General features: G+C 32.0%; 1 protein-coding gene across 1 annotated transcript; it reads right to left on the reverse strand.

Annotated features, from left to right (window-relative positions):
- Positions 1-466: 466 nt before the first annotated feature.
- Positions 467-16,829, reverse strand: LOC117122268 (tyrosine-protein kinase receptor Tie-1-like). The gene is made up of 7 exons (XM_033267807.1): positions 16,504-16,829; positions 7,414-7,665; positions 6,567-6,701; positions 5,183-5,329; positions 4,392-4,523; positions 2,476-2,973; positions 467-1,879 (listed from the first exon to the last, which is right to left on the reverse strand). The coding sequence occupies exons 1-6, from the start codon at positions 16,796-16,798 to the stop codon at positions 2,900-2,902; spliced, it is 1,035 nt and encodes a 344-aa protein (XP_033123698.1). The 5' UTR covers positions 16,799-16,829; the 3' UTR covers positions 467-1,879; positions 2,476-2,899.
- Positions 16,830-21,629: the final 4,800 nt, after the last annotated feature.

Genomic DNA, 21,629 nt, shown 5'->3' on the forward strand with positions numbered 1-21,629 from the left:
TAAAAAAAAAAAACACACACAAAATACCAACAATGAAAAATCGTAAAAAAAAAAAGAAAGAAAAAAAAAATCAAAATGAAATGGTTAAACTTTAAATGAAGATAAACAGCAACTTTAATTATTTTAAATAACTAAAAAAATTTATAAAAATAAAAAACAAATTGACACAATTTAAAAATAAAAAATCTAAAATTATTATTTAAATTTACAATATTATAATTATTCAGAATATGTTATCGGTCATCAATTATTATTATGATTTACAATAAAAATGTATAATATACAATCTAATCGTATAACTGTTATACAATAGTAAACACTTCCAAAAAATATACCATTGACGGTTCCCAGAAATATAAAAATCTCTTGTGGTCAATAATATTATCATTCAACAAATAATGATTAATAGATTATTTTTATCGATGATTTTGGGGTTAAGCATTGCTCAAATATGATACACTTAAAGTTATCAAAACTCTACAATCATTATCTTACTACTAAAGAGAGAAAATCACACTTAAACTGTGAAAAAGTCTCTTCTTAAAAAGCAAATCACAACAGGTCTCTTAATTGATTGATTGTTTTTTTTTTGATGCAGAAGCCCATCTTGAATTGAAGTCCCCTCTTTAGTTTGCTAAAGTAGCCTTGAAAAGTAGACCATTTCGAAAAGAAATCCATGGCCACATTATAAGGTAGCATGGGTCTCTTTTCAAAAGAGAATACAGTACATAAACTGTAAATAAGTTTTAAAGAAACAGAAATTAAAAACACGCTTGGTTTACATAGTAGGTTAGGTGGTTCAATGCCAGTATACACTTCATGAGACAGACTGATATACAGTGATCCAGTAAAAAAAAAAAAAAAAAAAGTAGCAAGTAGCAAAAGTAGCCTCGAAAAGAAGACCAACTCGAAAAGAAGTCCATCTCAAAAAGAAGCACCTCCAAAAAAAAAAAAAAAAAAAAAAAATTAAGAAGCACGGGTTTTTTCTGCGTCTATTCGCGTTAGTCAAATAACATGAAAATGCCATGAAGATAGCATAACTTTCAGACTCATGACCGGCTATAAACATGATACAGATGTACATAATATCAATAGATGTATTATGAGTTCATTAGAAAATGATTATAAAATAAAAATAAATAATAATAAAAATAAATAAATAATAATAATAATAATAGTAATAATAATAATAATAATAATAATAATAATAATAACAATAATGTAACAATTATAATAACAATTATATAATTATTGTTCTCTATATTTTATTATGGCAGTATCAACTAATAAACTTATGTACTAATAGAATATATATTTAAATAAGCATGTACACTGCATTTAAGCTAAAATTTGCTTTGTTTAACATTGTTTTTGCAAATTATTCTGTTTTACTGCCATCTTTAGGTAATCTTGGTCCGGTTAAAAATCATCCGCTGTAATCCTTATTTGTACGGAAGGGCTGAAACGCAAGTTTCATTAGTGCACCTTATTTCGGTTGAGACGTTTAAACCGTCCATTATTATAACCCATGTGCACGTTAAAAAACGATGTACTGTACACACTCTTCGGAAAAACCAAGGAACTGTCTCTCGGTGACTGCCGATTCACCATCGGAAGAACCCGCTGTCATCATAATTTCGTGGGTTTTTCTTGGTTTATTCACAACAATAAAATCAAAACCAGTCCAATATCTATATAATGTAAAGTTAATATTATATCCATGATTGTGCGAGGAAATTGAGATTGATGCTAATGCCATTGTTCAATTACTCAAAAGTTACAAACGTTATTAATGTAGGCCTATATGAACTTTAGGGAGTTGTGAAATATGCCATCTGCACTTATAGTCCATTCATGCGCAATATACTGGATATAATACCTGAAAAATAAAGTTAGGCAAATGAATATACTGTAAATGAATTTGGTTGAATACTATTTAAAATGTTGATGTGAAAAAGAATTTCCAGTAAATAAACGGACATTTGAATTATAACTTTCCTCTATTCTTTTGCATAGAAGATGAATTTTCTAGTAATCAACTGTTTAATTGTTGAACGCTCACATTTTAATGCTGTAGTGCTTTGAAATTGGGAGTCGGAATCTACAGGGGAAGAGCTCTCACCAAGGGAGTTGGAGAAAAGTTGCTAGTGAATACAAAAAAGAAAACAAATGCAAAGGGTAGGGACCAGTGGTGGATTAAGGTGGGCAGTCGGCCCGGGCCCCCTTTAAATAAAAAAAAATGGCTAAAATGTTTGTGAGTGCTATTTGTAGTGGTTTCAAATCATAAATTTTCTTAGATTGAGGCTGAGGTCGTCTAATCCCTTAATCTATAAACGTCCTTGGATATGCCATTGCCATCTTATTTAAAGCCATTTTTGCTCGATAATGATTTTTGTTAGGTCGTAATAACAAATATCTTAACATTAACTATTTTCTCATAGCAAGCAATTGTGAAATTATTCGAAAGGTTATTACATCTTTGAATATGATTATTCCCGACGTATTCTTTCTGTTCGTCTAGTCGTTATCAAGATTGGATGCATTCAACATGTTCTCCAGTATGCCATCGTACAAGAATAGCCTGTCTTCTTGAAGACTATGTTGGAAGCCAGTGGTCCAATGATTATTCGTGGATGATTCAGGATGTCCGTCTTGGAATTATTCTCGTCTTTTGCAATCTGAAAAATCTCCAAAAACTTCTTTGCCCGTTAAAAAATTCAAGTGTATTATACTAACCTATGATGCTGTAAAAAATAGAAGCGGTTAGACTTAAATTAACTGACCTAAACCATTCTTCATCATTATCACCGAGAAAGGGTTCGCGATTGGCTGACACACAAATTCAAACTACCATAGAGCTATAATAGTATTATAGGTCCATGTTAATTTGACAAATACATTACCAATATACATTACCATGAGATGTTTCCAATCTTGTAGTTCTATCACTCGACAATCCGTTGGGATTTGGTACTGAAATATAAATGTGGAAAACATTTATGATATATTTTAGTTCGATCTTATTACAAATAAAACTTGCACATTAGGAAAATATTATTATGTACATCAGTGCTTAGAATACAATTATTTATTTTAGAATATGATTTATATTATTTGGATTTTATCACAATAAAAAACTTTATAAGAAGAAATATTATTATGAAAGATAGTTAAAATAAACGTGGAAAGCTTTTAGACTAGATTTATGTTATTACGATTTTTATCACAAGAAAAAACTTTAAGAGAGAATAAGTGTTTGGAATAAGACTCCAGTAATTATATTTAACTTAAGGCGCTGCTAAAAAAAGAAGAGGTTAGACTTACCTAAATGGTTTTTCATCACAATTACCAACATTGAACGCGATTGAATGGTACATTTACAAACATAATTATCATGGAGCTATTTACTAATTATAGTCCCAAAACTAGTTTGACGTCAGGTATGAGTGGTTTCAATGCTGCTCGTTCTATCACTCGTTATTGAAATAAAAACGTGAAAAACGCTCTTAGGCTATGATTGTTGTTATTTCGATCTTATCACAAGAAAAACTTAAATATTAAATAGGGAATATTAATACAAACGTCAGTACTTTTAGATTAACATTATTTATCTATTTAGCGTCTTTAAAAAACAATTTGTTTAAAAAAACACAAATTATAATTGATTAAATTATTTCATTTGAAATAATAACAGATGACTGATTGATTACTATATTATTTTAAAAAACAAACGATTGAAATTACTGAATTTTAAATGTAAAAGTTGCAATTTAACAAAATGTTATTTATTACTTATTTTTTTCAATCTATGGACTATTTTATTACTTTTTTAAATTTAAATTTAAATTTAAGTAATATAAATGGCAAATATTTTAATAAACTAAATTATTTTAGTTGTTAAAAATGCATGATTTATGTTGTTTTATTGATTAAAGTTTTGCTACTTTGCAGTATTATATAGTATAAATATTTTTTCAAATTAGTTTTATTATCAAATTTTATCATTAGTCGCCATTTATAGCTACCTGTCATTTGTGGCCTTTTTGACCGGGCCATTTTTACCGGAGTCATTCTTTAGCCATTTTTAGGGGCCATTTTTACCGTATACTAAAACTCGTTGGTCTCTGTCAGACCCAACTGTTGGAAAGCAGTTTCTACTCTCTACCGTCGAAACAACCATGATGCCACCACTGGTTGGTGAATGTGTTTATACATGACGGGAAACTGTTAGCAATCGTTGAAAGCTGGTAACTCAAATTCATAACTTTTGACATTATTTACTATTACTACAAACGCTGTCTGTTACGTTACAGGCCTATGTCGCACATTTCAAGATAAACTACTAATCTTATAAAATTCTTCTAATATAGTAATATTGAAATGTTCTTTACCTAAACAACGTGTGCCATTGTAGTCAGGGTGGCATGTTGCGTTCAACTTACAGCCTCTGGAATGATCACACTTATCATTGTCACAATGACAATCTTGTAGACAGTCAGCGCCATACTTGCCAAGTTCACATTCTTTATAGAAACGATAAAACAATTGAGGCTATTTTTTGCATTATTATTATTATTATTATTATTATTATTATTATTATTATTATTATTATTATTATTATTATTATTATTATTATTATTATTATTATTATTATTATTATTGTTGTTATTATTATTAATAATAATATTATATTTATTATTATTATGTTATTATCATAAATAAATTTTAAGAAATAAAACTGCATTATAAACGTTATAAATATATATACGATGGCTTTTTTGCTTTATAATTATTTTTTGTTGTAAGTGACATCAGTAATTACAGTCGAACTAACTGACATTTTGTAGACTGTCAGACCATTACATTATTTATATTGGTAATAGATTGATATATTAATGACGTGCACGTGAATATTTACCAAGTTATAGAATGAAATAATATTAATGTTATTATATTAATTTAACAATTGTTGTGAAAGTTTGTACTCTATATTATTTGAAAATATACAGTTACACAATTTTTAAGTTATCTTTTTAGTTGGTTATGTTAATTGTTTAACTTCAGGAAAAAATATATTTTACATATGTTATGTTATCTCTAAATTTACCATAAACGATTATTGAGAACTGTCAGTTTAAATTGAAGGAAGAATTTGTAAATTTTCAAACCGTTGCAAGCTTACTACTTTCACATTTAAGTCCTTCCCAGCCAGCGTGGCAGGCACAACCCTGCGGCATTGGTGGACAAATCAGTTTCCCTTTGCATCCCTCACTATTACCCGTCCTGCACGGGGTTCCACCGTCACGTCCAAACATATTACCACCAGTAGCTGTAAACCAAAATACAAAATTTACCGTGCAAACCAAACTTAAAAAGAGTTTTTTAAATACTTTCATGCCGGAGAAAAACGGTAATCTGAAACCGCAGAAAATACTTGATTTTTTTTTCCTTCATAAAATTGTTACAAAAATCATGATAATAATATTGCTAATAATAATAATAATAATAATAATATTAAAAATAACAAATATGTATTATTAATGATGATGATTATAATCATTATAATGACAATATCTATATTAATGATATTGATATATTTTTTGATTTAATTGTAAAATCATGATAATGATAACAACGATAGTGATAATGAAGATATCAATATTGTTTATGGTTGTAATGGTGATGTTCATGTTTATTGGTGGTGATACTTGATAGTGATGATGGTTATGGTAGTGTTTATGGTTAATGTGATGAATCAGTGATAGTAATGTTCATTTAATGTGATGGTGATGGTTATAGTGATATTGGAATAGTATATTATTTTGGCATGTGGATAGGCTATACAATGAATATTAGAACGGTATAATTTATGCATCTGATAATTGGTGACAATATTACTGTATATTGCTGGTTTATTGATGGCGTACTGTATACTGAAAAATGCTTACTAACAAAATAATTCACATAATCATTAAATCATTTTTTATGTTATTACTGCATCGTTAAGGCGAGACTTTTTTTTATTCCTTGTTTCGCGTGCTTATTTTTTAAAGATCATCGGAGAAGGGCGGAATAAAAATAAAAATAATTTCTTATTTAGCAAATAGTTTTGCCAAAATACATCCAGACAGAGGAGAAAATAAAAATGAAATTGTATTGGTGAATGTAAAATGGGATGGTTAAATGCTTAAATTTATAGGGCATATAATTAGGAAGAAATATACACATTTTATCTTGAGAGATTTCAAGGCAGCTGAGAGCGTAGTAAAAATTAAGAAAAAAACTTTAATTTTTTCCTGAAATTTCAATTTTTTGTGACGTGCGGGTGCGCTAATATTTTAATTTTATTCGAAATCATTAAAATTTACGTTCGGCGGGTTCGCTAAACAAGGTATAAAAAAACAGTCCCGCCTAAACAATATAAAGAATTATGTCAAATATATTTATATAGTTCCGGATGTTTACTAAACACAGGTTTGTTGTTTTTTTTTTCTGTAAGTCCTGTATAAATCACTATTCAAATAGATAATACAATTTAAGTATGTTGTATTAATTCCTTTACTCACGTATTGTGCAATTAGTTCCAATAAATCCCGAAGGGCAAATACAGGTTCCGATGTATGTATCACATACCCCTCCATTGTAGCACACCTCGCAGCTCATGTTGCATTTAGGCGGAGACCACTTGTTATGTGGACATTCTGAAACACAAATCAACCCTGCTAAATACAATGTTAATAATAAATGAATATTATTAAGTAGATGTTACAATTGTTAGACAATATATTTTAGTAGAATGCCAAAGATAAAAGAAGAATACTCAATAAACTCACCAGGGACGGGCTGTCTCTTATACACATCTAGATGTGTATAAGAGACAGCGCCTGCAACTTGCTTACCGATAGTGCTTGCTATCTTTAAGCAAGTTCCCGATCGGGCGTTCTCACGCAGTTGCTAACGGTTAGCTCCCGATCCGGATACTAGGGCTCTCGTGAGAACCAGGCTTTTGTATGCTACCAATACGAATGTACTGCGGAGCAGGGACAGAAGTAGGTCTTCCAGATGTATAGAGAGGTGCCATTAATCTTAAATTGTGTCATTCGCAAAAACCTTGTACCTCACCCTACCATGTTGGGGTTGAGGTAGGTTTGACACAAGCACCTCGACCCTCTCTTCCAACCCACTCCCAACAAAAAATTCTGGATCCGCTCCGAAAAAGATGGAATGTATAGAGACCCAAACATAAGGGCCAAGAAAAACAGGACATGCGACAGGGAATAAATGGGAAGACAGGACGAGTGTCGTGAGTTGCGAAGAGAGGAAGAACAGTTGACTTTTGACTAGGAAATAAAAATTACCGTACTGTAAAGTAATGGCCATGTGGATTAGGCCTACATCAACGATAAAACCTACCTCTTACAATCAGCTGCATAAAAGCGTGTTTTCGTTCTTCCCGTTTGTCATCTTGAAAGCATTCATAAATCCCAGCATGAGCCTCGGTAATCGTGTCGAATTTAATCTCCGTCAAACCATTCCAATCACAGTCTATTCCGTCCTTCGCCCATCGTAATATATTATTATTTCCGTTAACGTTTTTGACGCCCAATGTAACGTTACTATCACCTGTACTAACAGTCTTGGTGCGAACAATCGGTTCTACATAGGCTTCGAAAATAAAAATCAATGTATATGGGTTGTTTCTTATCATTTGATAGAAGCCTTCTACAATTAAATTGGTTTCGATCAAAACATGTATAACTATATTTGTGTAGGTGTGGGTCGATGTGTGTTGGGGGAAGGAGGGGTATTTAGGTGTCTTTGTCATGGATGTGTGAGAATAAGCAAAGAGAAATAATGCAATGAAAAATATTATTTGAAACATAACAAGAAGAAAAACTCCACCGGGACCCTTCCGGGTTTCCATACATTGGCACACATATATATGAAATACAATCCTGGTGAGGTGTTATATTGTTGTCAAAAATAATTTAAGAAGTATGTAAACAATTGTAATAATGAACATTATTTTGCCTAAATTATACAAGTGATGTGCTCTCCTTGTTGTAGGCCTACCACAACACCGATAGTCCAGTACCAAGCATACAAAAATGGATTTGTTACACAAGTGGATACAAATTCGCCCTTCTCCGTGGTGATAGGCCCTGATGTGGAATACCAACACCAAGTTACGGGAAATCTGATGTAACCTCTGTGACCTTTGACCTCAATTTTAATATTTATATTGAAAAAACATGAGATTGCCATATCTGTGTAATGCTTTAGTCTAATACAGATTTTTGATGATAGATTGGATTTGATGGATGATGGTAGTGGATGATTGTGACAATGATGATGATACACGAAAAAGATTATGATGTTGTGGAATGATAATAGGGATAATAATGATGGATGATGATGATGATAATAACTATGATGATTATATGATGATGATAAGGTGATGATGATAAGGTATAAAGGTGATTATAGAAAATTACACGAAAACTATGTTAGTGATGGAGTATATGAAAGTGTCGACGATGGAGGATGATTTACGGTAGGAAGTTGATGATCATAAAAATTGACACTAATGATGATGATGGATGGAAATGATGATGACTATGTATGACTGTGATGATGATTGTGATGATGATTATGAAGGCGAATGATTTAAGATGATGGAGGAGGATGATGATAACAATGATTATGATGATGATTTGCAGAAGGATGGTTTAAAATGATGGAGGATGATGATGGTTATAATGATGGGGAATGATGTGGAATACCAACACCAAGTTACGGGAAATCTGATGTAACCTCTGTGACCATTGACCTCAATTTTAATATTTATATTGAAAAAACATGAGATTGCCATATCTCTGTAATGCTTTAGTCTATTGAGGTAATTTTCGTGCCAAATCGCTGAGAAAATACATTTATATTTGCCCTAATACAACATTTTGCATGAAACCAATGCTTATCGTGACTTTTTTTTTTTAATTTTTTTTTTTTAATAAAAATCATGTTTTTGGGTAAAATTATCATTATGGTCATATCTTTGAACGCTTAGGTCTATAGAAATTATTTTGATGTCAAATTTTTCAGAAGACATCCAATTATATTTGCTCTAATACAGATTTTTTCCATGGAATTAATACTGAGAATTTCTTTAAAATCAGGCTTTTGGGCAAATATAGGTAAAACCCATATTTCTGAAAAATACAGTTCATTATTAGGCCATGACATATGTTTATTAAGGTGTTACAGTAGTGTACTTTGGCATAGTGGTACAACACATTGTGGGGGGTACAAAATCAAAGTTACTGGAAATATGATTTGACCTCTGTGAGCTTTGACCTCAATTTCTATGTTTTTTATTGAAAATAAATGTGAAATTGCAATGTATCTTTAATACTTTGGTCTTTTGAAATTATTTTTGTGCCAAATTGTTCATAATACACACATTATATTTGCTTTAATACAACATTTTCCATGAAAAATAGAGCTTACTGAGAATATTTTCAAAATCTTGTTTTTGGGCAAAGAAAATTCCATATTTCTGAAAATTACAGTTAATTATTATGCATTGACATGTATATTGAGATGTTACAGTAGTGATCTTTGGCATCGTGGTAGAACACATTGTGGGGGTACAAATCCAAGTTACTGGAAAAATGGTTTGACCTCTGTAAACTTTGACCTCAATGTTTATTTAAAAAAAAAAAATCTCTGTAACTTGATCTATTACAAATTTTGCCATACAACCTACGCTAATGCTTACTGAGAAATGTTTTTGGGCAAATTAAATATATATGAAAAGTCATATTTCTGCAAAGTACAGTTTGTCAGATCAGATATTTAGGTCTTGACATTGAATATTAAAATACAGTACTCGTGCGAATAAAAGCTTAAAAGAATGTTTGAGGGCCGCTTATTCAAACAGGGTTATTCAAATGGGGCGCTTATAAAAACAGAGTGATAAATTGAAGTGGCGCTTATGGAAATATATATAAAAAAATGGAAATGTACTCGACTTCACATCGTTACTTAATCTAGGCTTCATTCATGGGGTACTATGAATAATCTTTTTTTCATTCAAAAGCGCTCTTTGAATTTTCAATTTTTATATATTTCCATTTTTTTTTATATATATATTTCCATAGAGCGCTTTTGAATGAAAAAAAGATTATTCATAGTACCCCATGAATGAAGCCTAGATTAAGTAACGATGTGAAGTCGAGTACAATTACTATGTAGGACAATAAACATAAATGACAACAATCAAAATATTAATTGACTGAACTCTCGCTCTATACGAGTTTGTTTTAATCACAATTACAACCGGTAAGGTAGCTATACTTCAAACAGTATATAAATAAAATTATTCAAGATTTTTACACGTGAGTGTTAAGGTCAGTTTATTTTTTTGTTGTTGACTGTATAATAATTGAATACTGTAGTTCTAAATCCAAGATGATGTACAGGGTAGCATTAAAACAAGACGGGTTCTAATTGCATTGAAAGTAAACACCATGTTAAACTTTAATGGAGACTGAACGACCGACAGATTATCCCTATTATCATTCCGCAACATCATAATCATTTTCGTGTATCATCATAATTGTCACTACCTTCATCCATCAAATCCAATCTATCATCACTCAATGTAACGTTCTATCAACATTAAAACCACCATCATCATTATCGGCATAATTCAGTATCATCGTACTGTAGCATACTCTACTGTATTATTTACTTTTATTTTAGGAAAGATGATGGTGATGGAGGATTACGATGATAACTGAATTATGACGATAATGATGATGGTGATTTTAATGTTGATAGAACGTTACAACATTGAATGATGATAGATTGGATTTGATGGATGATGGTAGTGGATGATTGTGACAATGATGATGATACACGAAAAAGATTATGATGTTGTGGAATGATAAATAGGGATAATAATGATGGATGATGATGATGATAATAACTATGATGATTATATGATGATGATAAGGTGATGATGATAAGGTATGAAGGTGACTCTAGAAAATTACACGAAAACTATGTTAGTGATGGAGTATATGAAAGTGTCGACGATGGAGGATGATTTACGGTAGGAAGTTGATGATCATAAAAATTGACACTAATGATGATGATGGATGGAAATGATGATGACTATGTATGACTGTGATGATAATTGTGATGATGATTATGAAGGCGAATGATTTAAGATGATGGAGGAGGATGATGATAACAATGATTATGATGATGATTTGCAGAAAGATGGTTTAAAGTGATGGAGGATGATGATGGTTATAATGATGGGGAATGATGTTTGTTTTGATAATTAAGGATGGTAATTGTTGATGGTGATAATTGTTGATGGTGATTTATGGAAGAAGAAGATGATGAATATCATCATTCAATATTGTCATCTTATCAACATTGAAATCACCATGCTAATTATGGGCATAATCCATTATCATCGTAATAATCCATCACCATCATCATCCGTCATTATTGTCATTCAGCATAGTAATTTTCAATTATCATCACCATCATTTTGGTCCCCATCCATTGTCATATGTTATCATCACATATTATTCTCCATCATTAAGGATGATGATTTATGGAAGAAGACAATGATGGGTAAATTTTGCATTTTTCTAATAATATATTAAGTGCAATGTTTCAATATACATTATCTAAATATCTAGTCTAACAAACTGTACTTTGCAGAAATATGGCTTTTCATATAATTTGCCCAAAAACATTTCTCAGTAAGCATTACCGTATGTTGTATGGCAAAATTAGTATTAGAGCAAATCAATTGACACCAAAATCATTTCAATATAAAAAAGCGTTAGAGAAATATGGCATTTTCATTTTTTCAATAAAAAAATAAATAAAAATTGAGGTCAAAGGTCATAGAGGTCAAATAAGATTTTCAGTGAATTTTGTACTCACATCATATGCAACCACTATGCCAAAGGGCATATTTTAATTCACTATTGTAACATCTCAATAAACATAACTAGGCCTATGTCAAGGCCTAATAACATAATTATATATGGCATTTTGAAAAATTCAACCAAAAACACGATTTTAAAGAAATTCTCAGTAATCATTAGCTTACATGGAAAAGGTTATATTAGAGCAAATATAAAAAAGTATAAATTCAAATTCACTTTATTGCAATCTACACCAAAGTGAAGTATCTTTTGAAGAGTTTGACACCACAATAATTCGTATAGACGAAGTGTTGCAGAGATATGACGATTTCATATTTTTGCCCAAATGATTTTTAGGTAATTTAGGTAAATCATTTCAATAGACCACAGTATTACAGAGATTTGGCAATTTCATTTTTTTTCAATAAACAAATAAAAATTAAGGTCAAAGGTCGCAGAGATAAAATCAGATTTCCAGTAACTTTGATTTTGTACCTGCACATTATGTTTTACCACTAAGCCAAAGGACAAATTTGTATCATGGAGGTTTTATTTACGTATAGGCCCCTAGGCCTACTACTGTAGCATTTCAATGAACATATGTCAAGGACTAATGACAAACTACGGCATTTTCATTTCGGTGACTAAAAAAAACATATGGGTTCGCCTGCATTATTGGATCTAATCAGGGGTGGCGCCGGGATTTGCTGGACGAGGATTCCGATGTCCTCGACGGAGGGGGCGGGTCAATGTCCCCAAAGAGAGTGTAAGCGGGCGTGGTTGGGCGTCGCTCAAAATCTGTCGAGAGTTGTCAAGGCAGCGCAACAAGAAATATGATAATTTAGACTTTCAAATGCTTACTTAATCAATTTTAGAGCCTACTAATATAAAAAAAAAATGTTTTTCCCTCCCCGACGAATTGCGTTTTTTTTCCTGTTTGGTAGGCCATGGCAGTTTCCCCGACGGGGGTCCCACGTACCTCCCCTCCCCTCACTGACGCCACGAAATACGGTACCATACCAAATATTGTATTCACGATCGCACACCTTGTTCAATGACAGTGACTGGTTTATTCTTAGTCAAAAACCTTTTCATCAAAATAGAATCTGTTTCCAAGAGGAAGCTGGATTATCCTTCTGATCATATGAAAAGGTTTGAATACCATGGATTTTAAGGCCTACTTTATAAACTTTAAATCTATATGACATTTTTTAGACATTCTGGTCTACATTTTTTTCTTATTAAAATTGCACTGGAGTCCGTTTATCTATGTTAACCTATCGCCATGGAGAAATGTTCGAATTTAGACAAATAGCAATTTTATTGTTGTTATGAATAACAAAAGAGCTTTGGAAATGATCATATGAATTTGTTTGTAATGTCTCATTTTTAATATATTGTTTTGTGGCCGATAACAGGTTTTTTTTCTGCACTTTGGCCGTATTAAGATTAAAATAGATTTGTTTTAACTGTTTTAAATTTTAACTGCAAATTGAAAATACAGTAGATAAAGGGTTTTTGTTGGGGGCGTTTATTTGAGGGAGACGCTTAGTATAATTTCATTTTGTGTAAAATGGATACGTATACCCAAATAAACGCCCCTTAAGTTCAATAATTACAGTGATAATGTGTACCACGTGATCAGAAAGACATTGATTCCAACCAGGTAAGTAAATAATGTAAGTCTACTGAAATAGAACATAGAATGTGTTGAGAATGACGTTTATTCCATTAGTTTTCAGTTATTTAGTGGGGGAGGGGGCGTTTATTCGAGGAAAAGTAAACGACGGGCGTTTATTTGAGGGAGGCGTTTATTGCAAGTGAGGCCCTACAAGGGGACATTTTTTTCAAAGCGGGGCTTTTATTTCGAATAAATATGGTAAATATATTCCAAGAATTATATCAGTGGCGGAGCATGGATTTTCTTGACAGTGGAAACGGCTAAAGCTGCAGAGGAGTGGGCTTAATGCTCTACACAGATTGTTTTAAATATAGGCCTATTCCATTCCAAGGGATCTTTGCCAGGTATACAGGCGTATACATAAGCTACGTATTATCATATACCTATTGTATCATTTGCCTTGTGTTGTATTATCACTATGGTTTCACTGCCGACACAATGACGTATGGTTTAAGAATTTAAGAGGCTTTATCAAGCCGAAACAATTGTTCTGCATTGTCAATCTCATGTGTTTGGATAAACTAACATTAATGAAAAAGTATATATTGTGGACTGATGAATTTAAAAAAAAGAAATGATCACTATGGAATATGCGATAAAATTTGCAGAGGCCTACATTTATAAACTTTTCTTTCAGTTTCCGGGCATTCGCATCTTTGTACCCTACGATGGTACCCAAAAACCCTGCTTCCCCTTCAATTTATATTACGGTTCGCCACAATGTGAATAGGGTTAAGGTGGAAGCCCGATTAATCGCACAGGATAGGATTATAATATAAGCCTAATCATTGACCAAGAAAAACTCTGTGAAAGGGGAAAAATCATGTTCTAATTGCAACACTCCCCACAGAGGAACGATAAAATATAATGAGCCTAATATACCCATGTGATGATTTCTAATAGTTTAGCTACGTAGAACACCAAAATGGAAGCCTACGTCTTAATGATATCTCTAATTGAAGTAACATTTCTTTCCAACGCCTACACGAAATCTAAAATATTATAAGTAAACTCTAACAAATTATTAATTGATGATGTCTCTTGACGCATCAGGCCTACTGCATAATTAAAATTAATACCCATTTCCTTGTAAATAGAACTTATTAATATGCAATTTCCAGCAATTATTATATATTAACTCGCTTTTCTACTATAGGCCTATGCCTTTATAATATATTCAATGCAAAGAATATTTGCTAGACGTATTCATATGATTCACAGTGGAATGTTCGATCAATTTTTCTTTCATAATTGAAATTTGTTTCCCTTTAGTTTCAGAGTATTTCTACCTGACCTCAATGCTCTGCTTATATAACCCTAACCTCTTGCATGCTCTTCAATTTACACTACGGTTAGCCACTGCTTCTAAATCATTGTATTATAATTATTCTTCCAGTTGCAATGTTAGGTCTTATTAGCCTCTAACTCATGTAGTACTATATAATTATTAGAGTTTTATATAATTATTATTATTATTATTATTATTAATATTATTATCTCCTCCAGGAGATATATGTTTTCGGTCTTGTAAGGTTGTGTGTGCGTTGGGGGGGGGGGTTGTGCGTGTGTGTCACGTTTCAAGTTGGTATGGGTGTGTGTGTGTGTGTTTCAAATATCTTGAAAACGGCTTCATAGATCTAAATGAAAGTTACAGTGAGTGTTAGGTATGACCAAATGAAGAAATGGTGGTGACGATCTGGAGCAGGTTGTGGATATGAGGACCACTTAAAAGAAGATGTCCTAGACACGCCCCCTGAGGGTGGGGGGGGGGGCGTGGACCCACTTGTTGGAGAGCTTGGACCTCTCTTCAGGGAATTCCTGGTGCTGCCCCTGATGAGGACCATTTACAGAATATGTTTACCGTATAACTTAGGTAGATACTTTATGAATATTGAATTACAGTAAATGTGTACAGCGTTTTGTATGTACTAACTTCATTTTTGTGGGAACTGATTGGGAATATTTTTAATGCATCTTTATATTTAAACATGTGACGCTAAAAATCAATACCCCATATTTATTATTAATTTGACTAATTGAAAATCATTTCTATTTCAACACCAATACTTGGCATGGGGGTCCACTTATTAAAGTAAAACGTGCCAGTGTCCCAAACCAGAAGAAGTAGGGAATTGGCAGGTAACTACTAATACAATAAAATACGTTTCTGGTTGGCCGGGTTAGTAGTTTAAGTAGTAGGTGGTGGTTGGAAAGTAGGTGGGTTGTCACATTTTTTCAGTGTCAGTAGTTGAAAATAAAATGTTTCAACAATATATACTGTATGTTATTTGGATTCTGTATTCAGAAAGTAACATGTGTAGTGAAAACTAGGCCGACAGTAAGTTTTGGAAAAATAATTTCGGATTACAAAATCGAAAAATGCCCACTCTAAAAGAGAGTCCCCAAAAACCCAGACTGAAAGTGACAATAGTGCCCCTCTTTGAAATAAAAATTGTTTGGACAAGTTACTGTGTGTTTTTGAAGAGGAGTGGAGCGAGGTTAGTTGGGGTGTAGTGGTGGTGGTTGAAGTAATTTAGGAACATATTTAGGGATATTTATTTTATAAAAAAATAGAGATTTGTAGTGGGCGGAAATATGCCCTCTACTGAGTGCTCTTGTTATTATTATTATTATTATCATTAGCATAATAATATTATTATTAATAATATTTGTATTATTAGTACTGTATTATTATATCAGTAGTGAAATACCGTACAATAGGGTTAATAACAAATAATAAATAACAAAAATAATATGATGAAAACAAAAAAGGCATTGATGATATATTTTTTGTTGATTAATTTTATTGATGTTAATTTAAACTGATTAAATTTATAATGATAAAAACACTGACGAAATAATACTTACAATCAGCATGGTGAACTATGATTGTAGCGGTGCCATTTCGCTCACCTTTCTCAGCGTACGCAGTGAATACACCGATTCGGGCGTCAACAGTACACTCGTCGCTTTTGGAACTAATTTTAGCTTCACGAAACTTAGGACGACGCTTATGTTGAACACATTTATGCACATCGCTATTGTTGCAAAGTAGATTGAAGCTGAGTGTGATATTTTCTGATTTGTCGGAACCTAGAGAATAACCACGAATAATAGTTTCCTTCTGCTCCTTAACGGCAGGAGTTGAAGTGAAGCCTACCATATTCAATTTGAGATCCTTATCTTCACCTAAAAAAAATATGTGAATATATAATTAAAGTCAGAAACATTCATGAAGCTATTGTAGTAATAGTATTAAATATAATTAGTTATTCACCTAGGAGGACACTCTATCTTTTTAACTTCTTAGTCCGCAGGGCCGCGACCCCTACCCATATGGTCCTCGATCCAGCACCCTGATCCAAAAGGGCTTTGTTGATACATAACAGCATAATGTGTCTCTGTCATCGATTGTAGGACATACTGTATATCCTATTATATCCAGTGGCGGAATAATAAAGCACCCCCTTCTCCCTAAATTTGTAAAAATTGTTTTTAAATTGAGGTAAAAAGAAAATTGTATTCAATATAAATGTTTAATATACCACATGATATATTACATGGATTTCAATTTAGTTTCATCCATTGTTATAACAAATATATTATTTATCGATCGATTAAAATTACGAGTTTCGATTTTTTTAAATCAAATATTTTGATGAAAATTATATTATTACTTATCATTAGATGCACATATTAATTTACAGCCGACATTCATAATCGCAATTTGGTTCATATAGACCTACCATACCATAGTTTGTTGGAGATCGCATCCGGTTGGATTCAATTAATATCGGATCTTCGTGTTGATCAGTGCTATATTATACACATGCAGTTAAGATAGTTAAGACACACCTTTATAAAACAGGATCGCCGTATTATAAACATAGTTTATAAGCTTGAGAGCTTGAAATATGTGACTACACCAGTTGGCTGGTAGTGGGAGAGACGAAACCCCTCCGGGGTAGAGAGACGAATCCCAGTGGGGGTCCAGGGACCCTGGCGCTCCGACAATCTGAGCATGTTTAAGCTGTTTTAAAACGATTTCAGGGAGTGTTTTTGACAATACCGGGTACGGTACATCATAAACAAAAATATTTTTAATAAGTAGGCATAAGTATTTTTAATAAGTACATTATGTTTAATTTGAGCACCTGAACTATGTACACAGACATTCCATTACTTGAACAAACAAAAAATGACTCATAGGCATACTGATAAATTTTTAGTAACGCGTCAATGAATTAAGTATTCACTTAAATATTTCTTGTATTTATTTTTAAATAAACACCATACAATGAAATACTGTCTAATGACTTAAGTTACTGCATGACCGTTTTTATATTTTTAATAAAATCAATTTCTTCTAATTTTAAATACATTTTCCCCTGAATTCGTGGCAATTCGTTACCACGCATAGACCTGTGCTAACTGCATGACAAATTTATGATCACGCATGTGTTTCTACAAAATGCGTGTTTCAACCAAAATCACTTTAAAATGTGGGACCGTCCCTCACGATGCGAGACGGTTGGTAACTACGTAAACATGATAAGTAAATACATTTTGACTTTTTATTGATGACTTTCCATTTATTATAATACGGAAAGTAATTATCAATTGTGATCCTATAAATAGACATGATAATTTAATACAACACAATAAAATAGAACTTAATATATTGCCTATAAATTGTCTAAACAGTATTTTCATAATAAATATTGCATTGTCATTCAAGAATAATAAATCCATTAATTCATTAACAAATTAAAATAACTGTTGCTATATCTGCATGGAGAAAATTATAGACTCGAACCGAGAATCCCGAAACTTGAAAGCGAGCACTTTACCCAACCATCATTCCAAACAAGTGCATTACGGTTTTCCATTAGGCGAATTCACTCGAGCAAATCGAATGCGTCATTCATGCGCATGTGCATTCAAATTTCAATCGAAGTTTTCGCTTCAGCGAGATTGGTATTTCGAACAGTTTCTACTTTTTGCGAAGCGAAAAATGTGTGCAACCAATCAGAGCTCAGGAACCGAACCAACGCCTTCGATTCGCGCGAATAAAATTAGATCCTCGGTATTCAGACGTACTATGGATCGCGACTCAAAGTAGGGTCACCAGTATATTTTGTAAGGTCACTTACAGTAATTACGATGAAAACTAAAAATAAAGTATTTCAATACTAGAGTGTGAGTCCGCGAGAAATCCTTGTTGGTGAATAAAATGTGATATCCTTTCCTTATGCATCGTATAATGTTATTTATAGGCGGCCATGAGTGTGAAGTTTGTGCGCAATATATATATTCTAAGTCAGTAGGCTTGGCCTATATACTGCGTAATCACACACATTATAGACCTACAAAGATATATAAAAGGGCATACTCGATCTTTGCAGTGTCTATATTATTCTGCCAATTCTAGACATATTATTATGCATGGAAATTACTGCTATATTATTACAATGAAAGTATATTTTAATCGTGCGCTAACTTTTCCTGAATTCAAATGTGATCCGAATGTTTCAAAATGTTCGATCACCAAGCATGTGAATGCATGTTAATCAGTCTAAAACGATATATTAAGCTAAATGCTAATTTTTGTTTTGCATGTCACTAGGCCTACACACACACACCCACACGCTCACTGTCTCTCACAAATCATAATATGCATGTAAAAATTGGTCGTAAAATTTGATAACAATGTACCACTAAAATCCATTGTAAATATTTATTTGAATTCATGCACCGATTAAATTGTTGATTCAATATTATAGCCGTTTCTTTACGATGAAAATGTTATAAAATCGTGCTGTATACGATCACTATTCAAACAGAAAGCAGCAGGTTAATGTTTTCTTTCCACAGCTTTTTAGATGTGGAACATCCTCGTCAGTCCATCGTCGCTGGTAACTTTTTAGCAAATGAAAATGTGTATGTAACGATTCTTGAGTGTTTAAATAGATAAGTACTGTGCATAAATAGACCACATAAAATCAATAATTTCAGTGGCGGATCCAGACATTTGAAAAAGAGGGGACCCGGAGGGACTTTCACAGATGGAAAGTCAAGATCAACTCAGCCCCACCAAATTTATGATTATTGTACCGCTACATGGCCGAAAATGGTATTCTCAGACCTAAATTTTAATATGCTTTTCTTTTTTTTTTATTATTCAATTATTTTATAGTTTTAAAAGAAATTAGGAGGGATTTGGGGGAGGGGGAGCGGCCGGTTGGCGCCAATGAATCCACCACGTTATTACTTCGCATGCAAACCTCCATACAGTATTTAAAAAATATTTATTATTACTGTTATAACTACTAAAATTGATTTTATTATGTTACTATTGTTAAAATAAATTATTAATTATTATTGTAATTCATTTTTTATCAAACATCTAGGAGAAACTAGTTAAATAATATTAAAATGTTAAAAGGAAAAATTTATCATCAATTTATCTTAATCGTATTGTGTAGCAAATTAGCACATCTTTTTCAGTCAGAATCGAGCTCTTAGAGCATTCGCTTAAAAAATAAGCATAAACTTATTGTGTGTATTATTATAATTATTACAAATACTGTTATTATGACAAACCATTATTTTTGTTATCATTACTATATTATTATTACCGAAATAAAAGAGATGATCTGCATGGACGTTCAATGTAAAACATCTTTATCGCTATTGTTATCGGTATCAATATCATTATCAATATTGTTGTCACTGCCATTTGTCTTTCCTATTATAATTATTGACAACTATCATTTTATTATAATACACGAGGTTATTATTTTAGTAGTATGGTACAATTAATTCTAGCGAATCTTACTAAGTCTAATTTTAACACTATTCCACAAACCTTCACATTGAACAAAAAGACAAATGACAGATTTGTTATAGCTCGGATTTATTATTCTATGGAGTGAGCGAGTTAAAAGATCGTAAATGAACATTAACAGTTGATCAAAACATCGATGACTTAGAATATGACGTAACATTTGATTTGAATCACATCAATCAACGGTCGGAACCCAGGTTAAAAAAACCAGAGATCAAAACCTCTCATAATAATTCGGGGGGAAAAAATTCCCTCTGGAAAAAACTTGGGCCCAATAATTTATTAACATAAAAATAACATTTTCCTTCTAATAACATCAAATAAAACTAAACATACACACTGAACGCAGTCCAAGCGTAGAATGACCACATTTCTTCTTATCATACGACAATAACAGGTATGCATTTGACGTGCACTAACATTCAAATAGCTTCACCGCGTGTAACAATTAGACAAATACTTCGTGCTGTACGTTGTACCGCACGAAAATTCTAGTATACACATGTGATGTGATGTTCAGGCTGGCTATAATTCAATGATAGTAATAATGCTATAGTTGGTGTAAATATGCATGTTCATAAACAGAGGTGGCGCCAGCATAAAATCAGGGTGGACAATACATGCTTTTGAATATTATTTAAACTTTCCACTGACGAGTAATTTATTTATTTAACGTACATAAACATTTGGCCTAAATACTAAAAATAATTAACATATTCATTGATGCTTAAAGAACCTTAAATTATTTCTTTTTTCAAACACAAAGTACATACATTTTCCCGAATTATTAACTAATTTTGAATTCGAAAGTAATAAATAAATCTTGTAAATGGTTGGGTATAAAAATTAAAACTGATGTGGGATATTATCTTAGATTTGCGTAAAGAGTGCATGGAAACAAATAATATTCATCTTTTACATAATTATTGTTACACATTTTATTATTTTATTATTCTATAGACTGGGAACATTCTGCCATCTACACTTTTCAATTTTCAAATCAAGAAGTTGCAACCGTAACTTTGTTAATAATTTCCTATTGTTCACATTGCTAAAACTCGTAATATAATATCTTAAATTAATGTTTTTCGATGTCATATAATATTTCATTGTCATTTTATTCCCTTTACATACATACACACACCCA

The sequence above is a fragment of the Anneissia japonica genome, unplaced genomic scaffold (assembly GCF_011630105.1).
Source record: "Anneissia japonica isolate Jap-2015-1 unplaced genomic scaffold, ASM1163010v1 scaffold1208_len1460985_cov181, whole genome shotgun sequence".
Lineage (NCBI taxonomy): Eukaryota > Metazoa > Echinodermata > Crinoidea > Comatulida > Comatulidae > Anneissia > Anneissia japonica.

Coding starts and splice junctions, on each gene's coding strand:
- LOC117122268 (XM_033267807.1), bottom strand. CDS start 16,798: ATGGTAGGCTTCACTTCAACTCCTGCCGTTAAGGAGCAGAAGGAAACT. Junction 6,702..7,413: donor TATGCAGCTGATTGTAAGAG/GTAGGTTTTATC, acceptor TTTGTGTTTCAG/AATGTCCACATAACAAGTGG. Junction 2,974..4,391: donor CAATGGCACACGTTGTTTAG/GTAAAGAACATT, acceptor TTTATATTTCAG/TACCAAATCCCAACGGATTG.